General features: G+C 31.0%; 1 protein-coding gene across 3 annotated transcripts in view; it reads right to left on the bottom strand.

The window, feature by feature from the left end:
• The window catches only part of LOC107449342 (synaptotagmin 1), a 71,863-nt gene that overhangs the window by 18,487 nt on the left and 34,323 nt on the right, over nt 1–19,053 (bottom strand). For all 3 annotated transcript variants that reach the window (XM_087169047.1, XM_016064842.5, XM_016064838.5), the window contains exons 2-6: nt 17,703–17,956; nt 12,989–13,161; nt 11,455–11,583; nt 9,726–9,893; nt 7,462–7,635 (exon numbers count right to left, since the gene is read on the bottom strand). In XM_087169047.1, coding sequence (XP_087025173.1) covers nt 7,462–7,635; nt 9,726–9,893; nt 11,455–11,583; nt 12,989–13,161; nt 17,703–17,940 — 882 coding nt within the window. In that variant the 5' untranslated portion in view covers nt 17,941–17,956. The remainder of the gene's footprint in view (nt 1–7,461; nt 7,636–9,725; nt 9,894–11,454; nt 11,584–12,988; nt 13,162–17,702; nt 17,957–19,053) is intronic.

Below are 19,053 nucleotides of genomic sequence, written 5' to 3'. Positions count from 1 at the left end.
GGCTTTATTAGGTGGGTTAAGTAGCGATGAAATTGTGGTTGTTTACATGCATTAAGGGAAAGCAGTAAATAAACAGTTTTTCTCACAGTTAACAGTTTTATTGCAATCTTATTTGCGGTTATTTGACAGTTTTGTTTGAATATGGTAAAATAATAATTAAATTCATAGTTATGTAACCATTTTTTCATTGTACGGAAATTTAAATATTTATATAATTGGTAGTAAATGTACTATCTATAGTCTTAGAAATGGTAAATTCAATACTGCTAATTATTTTTTTTTTGCTTATTATGCTACGAATAAAAGTACTTGTTTATTGTAAAAAATGCATAAATTATCTTTTATATATAAAGAAAAACTCTATTTGATTGCACTTTGTCCGTTTTTTACTACCTTATAATTTGATGTATATGTTTGAATTTTTATTTCGATCTCCACATTTTAAAAACTGTATTATTTCTTCGAATACCATCTTCTATCGAATCGAATATATCTTCGAATAATATGTCTTCGAATTTGAAATTGAACGGTCTAACTTAAAAACCACTCGATTTCAAGTTAAAGCCAAATTAAACGTGCAAATTGTTTCAAGACATTAGTTTATGTACAAATACCAGCAATGGAGAAATTGTAAATCAAGTTCCCGTGCATTCACACCATGCCTGAATTATTATCACTTCAGAAATCGCCAATTTCTGCATACTTAGGATATCGGCAGTAGTTTGTTTACAGTTAATTACTAGATGTCTCGATTTTTTGTTTTCTACGCTCCTATATTTCTACAGATAATTTCACCGTTTCAAAATGTATGTATGCTTTAAGTGTGTAATAAGGATAATTACATTTTAATTCCAAAATATCTGCAAAATAGTATTGAATATTTTAATAAATTCAATTTCTATTAGCTTCTGCTGTATTAAACCTAGTTCGAATTCATCGTAATATTCTCTTTAAGCTGTGTATGTTACAAAATTTATTTTAAGAACCAGTGTGCATATGCAGCGTGAATTAATAATTCCTACTTTATATTTAATTGCAAAAATAACGTTATTGATACTTGTGTGTATCTTATCCTACTGTAATTATAAATTGCAGTGTTAGCGAATACATTAAGTAATTATAAATTGTAGTGTTAGTGAGTACATAAAGTAATTATAAATTATAGTGTTAGTGAGTACATAAAATGATGGCAGCTACTTTACTCCAAGTATTGTTAAGGAACACTCTTGTATTTCTCTACACTAGGAACTATTCTTGATATACGGTGTAGTAAAACACCTATGTTCAAGAATTATCTGTAGTCGTGTAAAAGAACACCCTTGTGCTTCACTACGCTAGGAACTGTTCTTGGTTCATGGTGTAGTGTGGCGCCTATATCCAAGAATTATGTGTAGTCATGCAAAAAAACACTCTTGTGTTTCCCTACACTAGCAACTATTCTTGATTCATGGTGTAGTGTAGCGCCTATATCCAAGAATTATGTGTAGTCATGCAAAAAAACACTCTTGTGTTTCTCTACACTAGCAACTATTCTTGATTCATGGTGCAGTGTAGCGCCTATATCCAAGAATTATGTGTAGTCATGTAAAAGAACACTCTTGTGTTTCACTAGACTAGGAAATATTCTTGATTCATGGTGTAGTGTAGCGCCTATATCCAAGAATTATGTGTAGTCATGTAAAAGAACATTCTTGTGTTTCACTACAATAGGAACTATTCTTGATTCATGGTGTAGTGTAGCGCCTATATCCAAGAATTATGTGTAGTCATGTAAAAGAACACTCTTGTGTTTCACTACACTAGGAACTATTCTTGATTCATGGTGTACTGTAGCGCCTATATCCAAGAATTATGTGTAGTCATGTAAAAGAACACTCTTGTGTTTCACTAGACTAGGAACTATTCTTGATTCATGGTGTAGTGTAGCGCATATATCCAAGAATTATGTGTAGTAATGTAAAAGAACACTCTTGTGTTTCACTACACTAGGAACTATTCTTGATTCATGGTGTAGTGTAGCGCCTATATCCAAGAATTATGTGTAGTCATGTAAAAGAACACTCTTGTGTTTCACTAGACTAGGAACTATTCTTGATTCATGGTGTAGTGTAGCGCCTATATCCAAGAATTATGTGTAGTTATGTAAAAGAACACTCTTGTGTTTCACTAGACTAGGAACTATTCTTGATTCATGGTGTAGTGTAGCGCCTATATCCAAGAATTATGTGTAGTCATGTAAAAGAACATTCTTGTGTTTCACTAGACTAGGAACTATTCTTGATTCATGGTGTGGTGTAGCGCCTATATCCAAGAATTATGTGTAGTCATGTAAAAGAACATTCTTGTGTTTCACTACAATAAGAACTATTCTTGATTCATGGTGTAGTGTAGCGCCTATATCCAAGAATTATGTGTAATCATGTAAAAGAACACTCTTGTGTTTCACTACACTAGGAACTATTCTTGATTCATGGTGTACTGTAGCGCCTATATCCAAGAATTATGTGTAGTCATGTAAAAGAACACTCTTGTGTTTCACTAGACTAGGAACTATTCTTGATTCATGGTGTAGTGTAGCGCATATATCCAAGAATTATGTGTAGTAATGTAAAAGAACACTCTTATGTTTCACTACACTAGGAACTATTCTTGATTCATGGTGTAGTGTAGCGCCTATATCCAAGAATTATGTGTAGTCATGCAAAAAAAACACTCTTGTGTTTCCCTACACTAGCAACTATTCTTGATTCATGGTGTAGTGTAGCGCCTATATCCAAGAATTATGTGTAGTCATGTAAAAGAACACTCTTGTGTTTCACTAGACTAGGAACTATTCTTGATTCATGGTGTAGTGTAGCGCCTATATCCAAGGATTATGTGTAGTCATGTAAAAGAACATTCTTGTGTTTCACTACACTAGGAACTATTCTTGATTCATGGTGTAGTGTAGCGCCTATATCCAAGAATTATGTGTAGTCATGCAAAAAAACACTCTTGTGTTTCCCTACACTAGCAACTATTCTTGATTCATGGTGTAGTGTAGCGCCTATATCCAAGAATTATGTGTAGTCATGTAAAAGAACACTCTTGTGTTTCACTAGACTAGGAACTATCATGGTGTAGTAAAACGCGTGTATCCAAGAATCATCTGTATCATCTGTTTCATTGTACAAATTTTGGTGTAAAGTAGTAGGTACCATTTTGGGAGTGAAGATTCGCTAAATTTTTTTACAATGATTATTTGTCAGAATCAACTCCATCAGATTTTGATTAAATGTAAGATGCATATCCAAACCATGTTAAGTATTTTGAATCTATAAGTCTAGAGATTTTTTAAACGATTGTGTTATAAATGCTTAATACTATGTCTAACGATTATGATTATGTAACCCAGATAATGATAACAAAATCATAATGAACACTTCACTTATGATGCTCAGGTTACGTTAGGCTAAAAACCTTTGTTTTTTTAAAAAATAATTAATTTTGTTTTTAAAACAGAAGCTCTACTAAATTTCTTACTTAACTGTGACTCGAAAGCATGTCAAGTATTAAGTACGTTTACGATTTCACCAACTCATTTAATTTATTTCTAATTTCCTCTTTAATAAATAAAAGATTATCATTTAATTAGCATATAATTATTTTGTTAATTAGTATTTTGTTATGTAAATATACCGGGTGTAGTTTCAACAGTGATCGACGATTTGAAAAAAAAAAGTTTGAAAATACCGAAGATGAGAGATCTTACGGTTAGCTACATTCTGCTTCAAAAATTAGTTAATTTGTTCAGGTATATTTTAATAATTAGTTACAAATATAGACAATAGATGTTATTGCTTAGTGAGAATATTATAAAAAAATTTTTTTGGGAGAATTCCAAACCATTCTTATTAAAAAAATTTAATTATTGTCTCCCTAAAAATATTTAAGCATGAATTTATAGTTTTTCGTAGTCATTAAAGCCATATGCTTACGTACCTTGTAACTTATTTTGTAGTTTGGTGAACTTCAAAACTTGGTTTAAGTAAATTTTAACAAATTTTTCATTTGTATCTCTTTCCTTTTTTCTTTACATTGAAATGATTTTCCAAATCGTCAGTCATTTTTGGGACACGTAATTTGTATTTTAAATCCCCCCCCCCGAAAAAAAAATATTCATAGAAAACTTTAAAAAAAAATATTAATTTTAATTAGTAATTCAAAAACTTTAAGAAAACAACACAAATTATTACAGATTAATATTTTAACTTTGTTCTTTAACCAAACTTTCATTAAAAAAATATAGTTTCAAATTGCATTCGTGTTATATTTTGATAAAATATAACACTATGGGTTTTCTTTTCTTATTTTATTTTAATAGAGAGATTTGATGATTAATGTCCAAAAATTATATTATTTTCATCTATTCGAAGATAAGGAATGTTGTTCATAATTTGTATTATTGGGTTAAGAATATAGAAAAATTTATCAGCTGTGTTTGATTAGAATAGAATATAAGGCAATTGTGCTATATTGATTAATCACTTCAGATTATCCAGCCAGAAGTTCAGTTTTGATCAAGACTGGTTTCATTTTATTGGTATGGAATGTTTAGTTTTAGTTTACTAAGATGAATTATAATACAAGTCGCTCAGTTCAGTTCAGTTTTATTGGAATAGAAGATAAATTGAACGGTTCAGTTTTGATTTATTGTGATCTGAAATAGAACAGTTTGACAAGTCTTGATTTACTTGAATAAAAGATAATGAAAACTTATTAAATTAGACAAGTTGTTCCTCTCTTTCTACGATACATATAAACACACTAAACTAAGTCCATATAAATTATTTTCCTAAGACACAACGCGAGTTCTACTAATATAATAAATCAATGTCTCCGAATAAACATTAAAAAGCGGCTCACAAGCAAATTATTAGTTTTGCAAACACACGAAAAAGAAGCATAACACGAATTAACTGAAAATTAAAAACGACAAACTGAAGGAAAAAAATTAACCGACAGCGAAAGCAAGCAACGTCGTTACTCGAACGCAGAAACCAAAAAAGCAAATGCACAACCACAGACACAAACGTTTACCAAAACAACAACATATATCCAGGCCATGACTGATGTGTATACTTACAAATTTGGCAGACGCCACAGGCCAAGACGAAGTTTCAGAACAACAATTAGGTCCAACGGAGATTGACGAAATGGCAAAAACAGCAGGAATTGGTATTTTGAGAAAGAAAAATTATACGAATCAATTCATAAAATCATAAGAAATTAAAGCATTGTTGATTGATTGTTCTGATGGGATGGTAAATCATAAGGCTAATAATGGAAAACAAAAAAAAGCATAAAGAATGCGCATGCGCAACTAAAAGTGCTGCTACAGAAACTAAAGGCTTAAAAATAAAAACAATAAATAACTAACTTAATATAAAAACTAAACGGGTAAAATGATCTGGAGCTAAAAAATCATGAACCACTAAATAGCCTAATGAAAAATTATTAAATGGAAATGCTCTAAGTCTTATAAGCGTATTTCAGTTACTAATAGAATAACCTGCAGGTTATTCTCATAGAATAACCTACCTACAATAAACTATATTCTAATTCTACTTTCTCTAAATTGATGTGTCGCGAAAATGTCTACTTTCAAATATCTACAATTCCTACTCTAAAAAAAATGTTGAAATGCATATGATCATATAATTTCACACAAAAACAAATACATTAGTTATCGTCTACAGAATATTTTTTTTTCTTTCTCATGAATAAATATGTTCTTACAAATTTTAATATCTGTCCAAAATGCATTAATGAGCTTTTTGTACCGTACTGCTCTATACCTCAGGTAGTGAACATCGATTCTAAAAGCAGTTAAACTTTTACATTTATTAAAGAATTATCATTTGTGAATAATTTTTATACGTAATAAAAATAACTTGCAAACGATAATTTTGGAAACTATTAATTTTTGAAGATGAAGTAATTAATAAAATATATCTTATCAAATTTAAAAAAAATGTTAATGCATGTTTTCTTAATATACATAGCGCATTATTAAAATGCTTTAACAGAAAGAGGCTATCTTAATTTCTTTATCAGAAAAGTTCTTTAAAACTTCTATCAGTATAAAAACATAAGTAACTTATGTAATGAGGGATTTTATGACTGAAATTTTGGGATGAATTGCAGAATGCTTTTGCAGCCATTATATTTTTATGAAACTAAAACTATACAGTTACGTTATAAAGCAAAATGTGCAATAATATTAAAAATTTTTTAAAACTATAAGAAAATATATGAGAAGCAAAACTTCAACTCATAAAACAGCATTTAAGTTAGTAACAAGTCATGTCTTTGGCAAGTAGGCATAAAAGCAAAAATCATATAGCCTCTTAACAAAAGCTGTTAAAATTTGTTTTACCCTGGAAAATACTGAAATTAATAAGAATGTTAATAGTTGATTTGGGGGTAATGAATTGCATTAATCACCACCTACTGGCTAGGCATTTTCTTAAGAGGATATAATTAGAAACAACAATTTGATCGAAATGGTATATTTTTTTAAAAAGAAATCTTATTTTAGGTTTAAACGTAGAGGAATCTTAATTTGAAAATCTATAAAATAAATAATAGAAGTTTTCTGTTCTTAATTAAAGGTGAATTCATGAAAGAGAATTTATTATTGGCATACAATAAGAAAATCATAATTCTTATCGATGATAGCTAATCTGAAAAGCTGCCAAGGATTCAATCAAAGTTTTTAATGTCGTTCATTTAATAAATATCAACTCGCCAAGAATAAATAAGAGAGTAATCACAATCTAAAATTCATTAATGGAATTCAGATTGCGATGCTGACTTAATTCACATTTAATATCTAGATTTAAATCTCAAAAAGTTAATAAATATTGTATTCTCAATTTGTAAAAAAAAAAAAGAGAATCGAAATCGGAAAAAAAAGAAGAAAAAAAAAATCTTGGCAGATTGCCAGATTAGCTTCACTTGACAGATTTGCCAGTCGATGGACTGAGAGGCCCGGTGGAAATTTCAACTCGCCAAGAATAAATAAGAGAGTAATCACATTCTAAAATCCATTAATGGAATTCAGATTGCGATGCTGACTTAATTCACAGCTAATATCTAGATTTAAGTTTCAAAAAGTTAATAATTATTGTACTCTCAATTTGTAAAAAAGAAGAATCGAAATCGAAAAAAAAAATAATTCTTGGCAGCTTGCCAGATTAGCTTCACTTGACAGATTTGCCAGATTAGCTTCACTTGACAGATTGCCAGATTAGCTTCACTAGACAGATTGCCAGATTAGCTTCACTTGACAGATTGCCAGCCGATGGACTGAGAGGAACAACAAAGCTAAAATTTCTTCTTCAAAAATAATTTTCTGAAATAATTTAAGATTTTTCATGGCAACAACAGCTTTACATTATTTAGAGTTGGAACTGTTACCTGTCCTTGTTCTCCTTCTACGCTCGTAAGATCTTTCCATTCTTCAATCGTTTGGGCCAAATCCACAGTGTTCAATGGAATTTTCACTTCTCCAATTTGATCGTGTTTGGAAAAGCGATCAAAGTCAAAAATAGCGAATACTAAAGTTTTGGATGTAATTTCAGCAAAAGGTACCTTTAAAAGATATGCACAAAAAGTTCAATTAGAATTTCAATTTTAAAAGTCCAGTCCATGCATAAGGTTTGGGAGGATAAAATATTCAATAAGTACTTTCGTTATGACTTATCCCCAAATAACACGTAAATTTAATTAACTACAAATCTCTTGTAACTTGCAGTACAGAGTTTGTATAATTAACTACCAAATGAATGATGTAAAAGATCCAAATTTAATTTGTTTGGTTATTGTTTCTAAAGTCCAGATTTAATTTGAACATCTCAAATTTTACTTAATCACATTCTTGATTATTGCCCCATCAATATATGATAAATCAGGACTAGGCAGAAGAGCCTGAATGCCCCCCGAGTGTAAATTTCTTGGTTAGACGCCCATAAATTGGTAATTATTGGACGAAATAAAAAAAACTATTCAGCTCTTTATAAAAAAAAAATCAGCAAAATATTTATTAAAATCTAAATTCATATTTTATTTATTTTTTATGCAAATTTATGCAAAAATTATTCTATCTTAAATAGTTCAGTATTCTCAACAAATATTCCACTTTTTGTAATGTAAACATCATATGAAATTTTATAGGTGACCTTTCCGTTTTGTATTCGGATGCATTAAAAGTTCATTATCAAATTTATTTTCATTATCACTATTATTCGCAAAGAAATAAATGAAAACAATTGAGCTCAGTTTTGATTTAATGGAACTGTAAATGATATAATCACCACTGACACCATAAAATATTTATTAATTGAATAAATATTTATTAATAGGTGGCAGGAGAGAGTTATAAAGCTAACAGCTACTACCACCTGGCCTTCGAACATAAATGAAGTACAGGATAAAAAATTCAAAATATTACAAATAGTGCTGGTAGCAATGATTTTAGAGGAAGCTTTTGTTAAAATAAGTCATTGAACTTTTTATTAAATAAATAATAAGCAGTTGATAATGATAAATTTGTAACTGAATAAATACATTTTTAAGTCTCACGTTTTTCCACAGCGTTATAAGACATCAATAAGCATTTTTTTAAAGCTTTTATATATTTTAGATGTCATACATAATTTTAAATCTTGACTTTTATTACCTTTTCGACAAATACAGTTTCAGAATTGATTAATCGCTACCAAACCAATTAGCCAAACCGAATTCAAGAGTAATATTTATAGGGTTAATTCCATTTGCAAGTCACCAATAGTTCACTAAACCTGTTTACACTCTCAGAAAAACTGGTTCAACATTAAATCATGGTATCTGTACCATAATGTGACATCAGTATGATGATAGAATATGGGCATCATATGATATCAGCATATATTAAAATCACAATTCTTTAAAATTTTTCCGCAACTTTAATAATTGTTAAACTGAACCGTATCTTGTAATCAATCTTAAGAAGGAATATTTGCTAATAATATAATTTAACTAAAATTATGCTATACTGCAGGTAAAACACTTCATAGCAAATTATCTTTTAATTGCAAGAATATATTAAAATTTAAAATTTAGAAAAGAAAAGTTCAGATGAAACAAAAGTCATGTTTCGAATACTGAATTTGTTTTTCAAACAATCACATTACAAACAAATTATGACAGGATTTTCTCTCTCTTTAAAACAGCAGCTAGCTCTGCCATAATTTGTCGCCAGTTTGATAAATTCAATAAACATATTCAACATTTGAAAGTTAATAGTTTATTTCTTGTTTTTCTAAATTCACTTTTTTCTCTATTTTATATTTTAAATTTATTAAATCAAGAATCACAGTTCATAAACTACCACTTTAAAATATATATTTGCTGTCCGGAGCAAGTTTATATTTTAAATTAATAATATTGATGAAAAAGATAAACTATGGTTAACAGAAACTTGTTTGTTATTGTTATACTTTATGTACTGTTTGTAGTTCCCAGTTGGCATGTTTATGGCAACTGTGAACATGGCATGTTGCCATAAACATGGTTATGGCACATGCATGGTTAGGGCACAGTTGGCAGTCATTTTTTGCACTGGTTTTTCAGTGTGGGGTGAATTGTACATTACTATAAATACAGTAATTTTTTCAAGGAAAAAAAAAGTTCAAATCACTTACTTTAAAATTGAAAGTTTCGTTAAAGACCGGATTCAATGTTTTTCTGTGCACTTTAGTTTCATGTTTCTTTTTTTTGTCCGGAAGAAGATAAACTTTGACGTAGGGATCTGATGTCCCTGACATATCCAAACCAGGAAGATCTTCAGCTTGTATTACAGTTACAGCTAACTAAAATTGAAAGGCAGTTAAAAATAAGAACATTAAATTACATTTATTGAGTGATGATTTGATTTTTCATTATGCGTACAACTGTTTGAAACATACATTATTTATTATGATAATAAAATTGTCCCCTAAAAAGAGAAAATTACCTATATAAAAGTAAAATGCTCTTGAATAAATAAAAAATTAGAATATAAAAATAAATAGAATATAAAAAAATAATAAAATGTATATGGAACATATAAAAATAGAATGAGAAAAAACTTTAAAGAAATTTTCAATGAATCAAATATTTCCAATTAATGTTACAAAATATAATTAATATTTAAAAAACTCTTAAAGGAAACTGGTGATAAAACTAACGTTAAATAATGATATTAATGTTAGTTAGGCGGGCATTAAGCATTTTACATTTTACTTTTTGATATGTCTATAAAGGTTTTTCGATTAATTTCAAAATAAATGTATAATGATTAATTATACATTCAAAATTAATGTAATTAATTATAAATTAATTAAAAATTAAGAAATGAATTAAAATAATAATTTTTTATTAAAAATAAAAAAAAATAATTAAAAATTAAAAAGTTAATTAAAAATTTAAAAATGTAATGACAAATTAATTATACATTTCAAATTAAAATATTATTGTACGATTAATTATACGATTAATTTCAAAATAAATGAACGTAGCAAGAATTAAAACAATGACTGAGAAAAATCAAATAAAAAATAAATAAATAAAAATAAATAAAGAAAAAAATATCAAGGGGAAAAAAGAAGGAAAAAAATTTGGTAAAGAAAAGAAGTAAATGAGAAAAATCAAGGAAAACCAATGTACGGTGAGAGAAAAAAATCAAACAAAACGAGAATAATGAAAGAGAAAAGCAAAGGAGAGAATAATGAAAGAGGTGAAGTCAAGTAACACAAAAATAAGAAACGAAAAAAAGTCTAGAGAAACAAATACAATGACAAAGAAATTTCAAAGAATAAAAGAGAAGAGAAAAATGAAAAAAGCAGAATAATAAAAGATAAAAATTAATGAAGAACGCGAGAAAAGTGTGAGAAAAATGAAGGAGAACCAGAAGAGAGGAAAATAATTAAGGAAAATGAAAGAGAAAAAAGAGTATAATGGTACTAGTGAAGGAAAAAAACCTAAAATGAGAATAATGGAGGAGGAAATGGTAAGTAAAACAAATCAATACTAGAAGAAATCAAGGAAAACAATGAGAATTAAAGAAAAAAAATCAAGGAAAACGAAAGAAGTGAAGAGGGGAACATAAACGAAAAGCAGAGTAGTAAAAAACTAAAATCAAGGAAATCACGAAAAAGAAGGGGGGGAAATGAGAAGAGAGGAAATAAATCAAGGAAAGCAAGAATTATAGAGAAAAAAATCTCTGAAAACAAAAATTACAAAAAATAAAAAAAGAAATAGGTGAAAAAATTTGCTAGAATCTACTCAAATGTTTTTATTTTTTCAAAATATCTAATAAAAAATTATTTTTATTTAAAAAACTGAGATATTTCTGAACAATACAAACTCATTTTAGAATATTTCCATTCTTACGTTGTTAGAATTGAAGTCATAATCTAATTTGTATTGTAATCTCCCCAGTTTTTCTTCAGATTTTTCACTCTCTTTTTCACCCTCATTATCTTCCATGTTGTCTTGTAAGTCTTCTTCATCCGGTTGTACCTAAAACAATTATTCGATTCTTACACTAATTAAATTTTATAATAATATTTCGGATAAATAATATGGATTTCGTGTCAGTAAATTACGTATACAGGGTGTTCCGTAGTCACCACCTTTAATGCATATATTTAAAATCCTTGTCAAAAATTAAGTAAAACAATATGCTCATTAATGGTCGTAAGGCAATATTATAAGAAAAAAGGTGACGAAAACTTGACGAATCATGAGAGAGGAAGGCAAGAATCAAATCCTCTTTGATTGCCAGAAAAGAACCCAAGTCACAATTCCTGATGGTTCCATCAAATAATTTTAACGGATTATGTTAGATTCAGTGCGATTAATGATGGTCCAACATCATTTGATGGTCACTATCATCCAACATTTTACATAACATGTTCATGATTTTTGACGTGCCAATAAACTTCCATCACTCCATGATGGAAGTTTATGGTTAATCATCAAGCGAAGTTTGATTCTCACGGACCAACAATCCATGATGATCCGTGTTGGTCCATGATAGTTCCAACTATACATTTCAATGATGGTTGAATAGGAATTCTTGTTGGTACTCAAGAATTATGTCATAAAAACAGTTTGGTTTTTTTTTATGTTGGACCATCATAAATGAGTCCGAATTCCAACATAATCGTTCCAACATTTGATTTCTAAGAAACTGTGATGGAAATTTCTGATAGTTCAACATGAACAAACCATCAAAACAAGTTGCTATTCTTATGTCGGACCATCATAAATCAGTCCAATATCCTACATTGGGATGATAGTTATCTATGTTGGTTAGCATGAAAAATATAATGGTTTATGATGGAATTATTGATGGCTACCATCAAGATTTTGTTGGTCCATCAATGAAAAACAGTCAAAAAGTTTGAATTTTGAAGCCAGAAATTGAAGGCCGTTTATTAGAAGCACCTTCAAGCTTCATCATACTATCTAATTGTTATTTTTATGATTTTAATTCCACCTTTCTCAATAGTGATTTGTCACATTTCGGTAATGGTTTTGGTTTTTCTTTTTTTAATAGAAATTTTCAGCCTCTACGAAGTATTAAACAAGCAAGAAATTAACTGACTTTCTTATAGTGTTTGTGGCACTATTTAAAAAGCATTTAATGTAATTATTACATCGTTATAATTACCTATAACATATAGTATTTCAACCTTATAATTATGAAACCTTGAAAAAAAAAATTGTATCAAAATTTGACTAATTATTATCGAGGAAGACGAAATTGAAAATGTTGCAATGCGTATTTTGATCAACTGAGGAAACTAAAAGATGTGAAAGAAAGTTGAAATAAATATTTCAGACTTGTTTTCCATAGTTTCTAAAAAATATGCATTAAGGGTGGTGGTTAGGGAACATTATATAGTATGTGATCAATTACCTTTTCCTTGTAGGCGTCTCCTAGGAACCCCATGCCTTTGAGATCGACTCCGCCTTTTCCTCCTTTTTTGTCCTTCTTCCTCCTTTTGCACCATCGTCGGAGGCAGCAGCAACAGATGCAGACTAGCAACAGTCCGATACCGATGATAATCAAAATAATTCCCCATACGGGGACTGAAAAAAAAGCATACAATCATTGAATATCTATGAGGACAAATACACTAGATTCAATGCTTCAAAAATCTATATTTTTAAGAACATACGTGATAAACTCTAGAAAGTAATTATGAAAATATTATCAGAATGAAAAGGAAAAAAACAGTCAGAAAGAGACGGTACCTCTGACGGTTCTACTCTCCAAAAGTCGTATTTTGACCGGCATTTTTCTCCGCATAGCAAAACCGGTTTTTCTGTGTTATTAGATTGGGGAATAGTGTATTGGGAAGAATCATTCTCCCAACTTTGCCCATTTGCTAAACCGTCAATGGGTTAAAAGTTGTATCTGGCACCTTAACACTCAAATGCAGAAATACACTACGTAAATTGGAGGTTATTTTATTCACGTATCAGTTTCAATAGTTATTAGACCAGTTGCGCTAAAAGCCGTTACAATGATGTGTTGGAAAAGTTAAATTTTACACTGGGGAACAGCTTTTTTTCTGGTGCATGAGATTTTTTTTAACTGATCATGGATATTTATCATGGATATTTTCGCGTAGCTTATTTCAAATTTGCAATTTTCTCACTCCAAGCTGCAATATTTTATGACACTTTATAGTCTACTTTTTCTTAAAATGAATAAATTTAAAACGTAACAGGAAGTCGCATAAATGTTGCGACAAGCATCTAGTGGAATTAAAGCACATCATCAAGATTAATTTTGCAAACCCATGCCCGGCAATGACGCCGATGATAGGAAAGTGCCTCTAGACAGCACAATAACATTTCCACTCATGGGTTCCTATACAATTTTAATCCTCATGATGTGCCCTAACTCCCCTAGAATTTTGTTGCAACATTTACGTGATTCCCTGTTTTATATAACGTCTTTAAACTTGTTTATTTCGATAAAAAATACACTAAAGATATCATTTAAAATATGAGTAGCTTTAGGAGCAAAACTAATTTAAGATTTCAAATTCCCGCATCCGAATCAGGCTAAATTAAGTATTTGTTTAAATACAACAAAAAATATTTGCTTCCCAGTTCATTAAGTTTTAAGGCGAATCAGCAAACGTTCGGTGTTCGCTGTCATTAAAGACCGAGAATTACTTAAAAAGTCACTACAGTGCTGGAGAAACCCTTCATGACAAATTCTCCTTCACCTACATAAGTAATTTCAGAGCCGTGGTGGCTCAGGGGATAGAGCGCTTGCCTCCGAATGACGTGATTCGGATTCGCATTCCAGCAATGGTTGGTCGGTGCGAATTCCGCACCCGGCTCACACCGACCACAGTGCTGAAGTAAAATATCCTCAGTGGTAGACGGATTATGGGTTAGAGTCCCCTTTCTGTCAGGTTAAACATGAAAGATTTTCGTGGTTTTCCTTACCATCTCAACACAAATACGAGTTGGTTCCATCAAATAAAGTTACTAACTTCCTTCACTGCTTAGTCTCACCAAAATTTGTTTGCAAGACGTGATAGATCAGGGGATAGAGCGTTCGTCCTCCAATGAGGTGAACCGGGTTCGAATCCCAGTGATATCTGGGCGATACGAATTCTGCACCCGGCTCGCACGGACCACAGTGCTGATGTAAAATATCCCCAATGGTAGGCAAATCAAGGGTTAAAGTCCACTTTCTACCAGGCTAAACAATGTAGATCTTTGTGATTGACCTCTACATCTAAGGCGAAGGCGGGTTAGTTCCATCAAATAAAGTTATACGATACACTTCATCTAGGAGTTCCCTTGCCTTCTGGATTGGGTTCAAAATCACAAGACTTCAAAGTTGATCATTGGTAGTTGTAAGTATTAAATTAGGTCGACTGTTCAACGACGAATGTAAAATATATAAGTAATTTAAAGTATAGAAAAAGAATCAAAATACGAAAAAATACGAAATTGCAAACGAATTGCCTTCAAAATACGGAATTGCAGCAAATTTTTATTTATAACCGTCGTTGAGCAGCCGATCCGATTTCTGGGTTACGGACTACTAATATTCAATTCCGTAGCCCTGTAATTTTGAACCCAATCCAAAATACAAGGGATTTTCAAGATCAATTTTTGGGAGAATTTTGTCTTCGTAGAGGACTTTTTGGTATAACTAACCAGCATTTGCGTTACATGAAGTGGAAAAACACCCACGGTCAGCTTGACGGCAAGGGACCTCTATCCCATGATCCGTCTACCACTGAGGATATTTTGCGCTGTGGTCAGTGCAAGCCGGATGATTAAATCGTATCAACCAGCCATCGCTGGGATTCGAACCTGGTTCACCTCATTCGAAAGCGGGTGCTCTATCCCCAGACCCATCAGGGCTCACAAAGAAATTTTGGAGAGATTAATCATTGAAGGGAGTAAAGTTTGCCATAACTCTCCTTTTTCAAAACTTAAAATTCGCCATGTAAAGTTTTTCCAGCTGCATAGCGTCTTCTTAAGAGAGTCATCACAAAGCTTTGAGTTTCTTTTTATCAAAATTAAGCCGAACTTTAAAACCATTTCTGGTTTTATTTTTCGCGTTACGGTGATAAATTGAAATTTGTCTTCTTTGTTATTTGATTTTCAAATGTATAAATTAACATTTGTAATCGAAATTTATTTCCATACAATTTACTTCGGAAGTAAATAAAAAATTAACGGCTGAACACTTCGAAACACATACGCTTTAAAATATGCACCTTAACCAGAAAAATTAAATAAAAAAATTTTTTAAAAAAATTTATTAAGTTTTCTATTTAAAAAACAAAAAAAAATCATACTGATTTATAAAAGAATGATTATTATTTATGCTGATATTTTTCTTAATTTGAAAGCAGCTATAATTTGCTTTTTATTTTTTGATCCTTAACATAAAAGCGTTTTTTCTTAAGACATGAATATGAGGACATGTCACTGATTTACTAATTTATATGAAGGTAACATCAAATTTATATGCTGATAATTGAAAAAACTTATTTTTTTATTCTTATTATTATTTGAATTTCGTGTTACCAGTAAAGCATATTACCAAAATTGTTTTTTAAAAAAATCACTGATAGGCATCTATATCACTGACACGTATAAGTGACATATAGAGTCCCTGATATGTAAAGCCATGCTAACTTATATGAGTCTTCTATTTTATTTATTGATAATTCAAAACAGTGATAACTTTTCTTTTTCGATCCTACGATACGCATATTATTTGTAAAGTGTTTTTTGTAGTGATGTTTCGGTAAAGAAACATGCTCGAATAACGAACATGGTACGAATCTTCTATAACTTTATAATTGATTTTTTTTATCTTTCTTTTCTATGAAATGCATACGATATTATTGGATTAAAAACTTTATTCGCTTCGAAAGTATATAAATGGGAATAAATCGGTGTACTCAAAAATAGGCACTGATTTTCAAGACTTGGCAGGCGTGAATGAGAGGAATGGAATAATGAATTGAAAAATAAATGTTAAGTTGCCCACGAAAAATGAAAGAATAAAAGTGTGAAACGAAACTGAAAAATCCAAGCAGCTGAGATCGGAAAATCAGGATAAAATGCATTTCTGTGCGCTCTGTAGAGGTAGTGAGAAACTAATATCGTTAACAAGGAAATCGGGATTCATATGAATAAAACAAGATTCCAGGACATCAAAATGAGCTGATGTGACTGGGGTGGAAATAATTTGGGCATTGTCGAGGTTAAATTTACCCCCAAAATACCAACAATGTTTAGCTTATAGATGATTTCGAGGTCTGGCTATTTGTATGAAGTTACAAAGGGCTGTTTTGGGAAGCCCAGGCATGCCAAAAGCTTAACTTGGCATTCCAAGGCCTTTCGTCTATCTAGCCTTTAACCGTAGTTATGAACACGGCATACAATTACTCGAATCAAAAGACGGAGACGATGCCTGAGCTGTTAACACACTCTCGTAACTTCCACACCAATGAAAAGGGCTTCTGAAACATTTGTATATTGTAAGATTGTTTTATCAAAATAAGTTTAATGTAATGAAACATAAATATTTTGATTGACGAAACTGTAACATCAATACGTGGTGTTCCACAATTACCACACTTAATGCATATTACAATTTATTTTCTAAAAATTAAATGTAAATGATTATATTATGTCAACATAATAGGACATCATTTACAACGTTACACTCGGTAAAGATCGAATTTAAAAACAACGATTAGAAGCATTTATTTTTTATTTTTCCTGTCATTCCAACTAATTGCGAAGAAACTTCTTCTTCACTGTGAGGAATCTTGATAATGATTCGTCAGATGTAAATAAATAAAGATCGATAATGCGTACATTTTTTTAAATTTTTTTTGAGGATCATGAGAGCACTGTCTCAGACCATATTCCAACAAAACAGTCAAATAACCATAAATAAGATGATATTCAAACTGTTAACCGTAAGAATAATGGTTTGTTATATGCCTACACCTAGTACGGATAAGCAACCAGGATTTTTAATGGCTTTAATTTCAATTGAAAGTTAATGTTAGGATAAAGGATGGTAATTATGAAACACCTTATCTCTTTTATAAAGAAGTAAAACTTACCGTGAGTTTTATCGGAGATTTCATGCATAATTTTTTCTCCGATAGGTTCGTCGGTGACTGCCGCAGCAGCAGAGGAGAATGCCTCTTTGACGTCCACAATAGGAGAAACTCCTTCAGAAGGCTCCTTGGGCACTATCGCCCCAGCTGGAATTTGTGCAGCGGTTTCATTGGCTGCAGCGGTTTCAGCACTTTTGCGAAACCGCTGCAGCACCGTGTCAATTGTAATGGGCAGCCTCATCCTGCCGCTTATTTACCTGGAAGAAAAACACAGTTCTTTAGGTGTATATTAATACGTACAAGGTGTATATATACATGCGTGCATACACTCAAAGTGTACGAATGCGTACAGGATGTTGTCAAGCAATGACATGTTTGCAAAAAGAATGTTTGTCTTTTATTCATTTTCTGATTGATTTTTGATGTGAAACCACTGTAAAATTTTGATGGATACTCAAATCTCACGAAACTTTTTTCGTTTCGAATGGAACTATTTCCTGGTGTATGATCCGAGCAAATATTTTATCCAAGTGACGAAATAAATTTCGTCACTTCTACGAGAAAATGAATTTTGTCAAAAGTAAAGAAATCTATCCTCATTCCGTTTTATTTTTCACAAATAAAATAAATAATAATACTAAACAACGGGTGGCATCGTTTATTATTTTTTCGTAGACACCATATAGATGGATGAACACCACCGTCACACGGACAGAACGTCACCATCACAAGGAGGCGTCACAAGGACACATAGAACAAAGTGCTGAAAACCACATCGATGCTCGAAGCGCGATTCAGATCTATTATAGTCCTGGTATAAGGATAGCACTTTGACCACCATACTACCATATGTCATCTCTCTAACCAAGTCAAAATTTTTGATGGTTTCCATTGATGGACCGACATAATCTTGATGGTAACCATCAATAATTCCATCATGAACCATCAGATTCTTGTTGTTTACCAACATAAGTAACCATCACCCCAAAGTAGGAATTAGGACTGATTTATGATGTACCAACATAAGAGTAGCAACTTTTCTTGATGGTTCGGTTATGTTGAACCATCAGAAATTTCCATCATAGTTTCTCAGAGATCAAATGTTGGAAGTATCATGTACCACCATCACCCCAATGTAGGACTGAATTATGATGGTCCAACATAAAAAAAAACCAAATTGTTTTGATGGTATATCCCTGTGAACCAACAAGAATTCCCATTAAACCATAACGGAAATGTATAGTTGGACCATCACGAATCGTCATGAATTGTTGGTCCATAAGAATCAAACTTCTCTTGATAGTTAACCATCATAGTATTAAAGCAGAATTGTTGTTGGCATATCAAAAACCAT

This window comes from Parasteatoda tepidariorum, chromosome 8 (assembly GCF_982258835.1).
Source record: "Parasteatoda tepidariorum strain Cologne lab strain chromosome 8, Ptep-v5.0, whole genome shotgun sequence".
In the NCBI taxonomy this organism is placed as follows: Eukaryota; Metazoa; Arthropoda; class Arachnida; order Araneae; family Theridiidae; genus Parasteatoda; species Parasteatoda tepidariorum.
The sequence above is the reverse complement of the archived record's forward strand: the minus strand, read 5'-3'. Positions and strand labels throughout refer to the sequence as shown.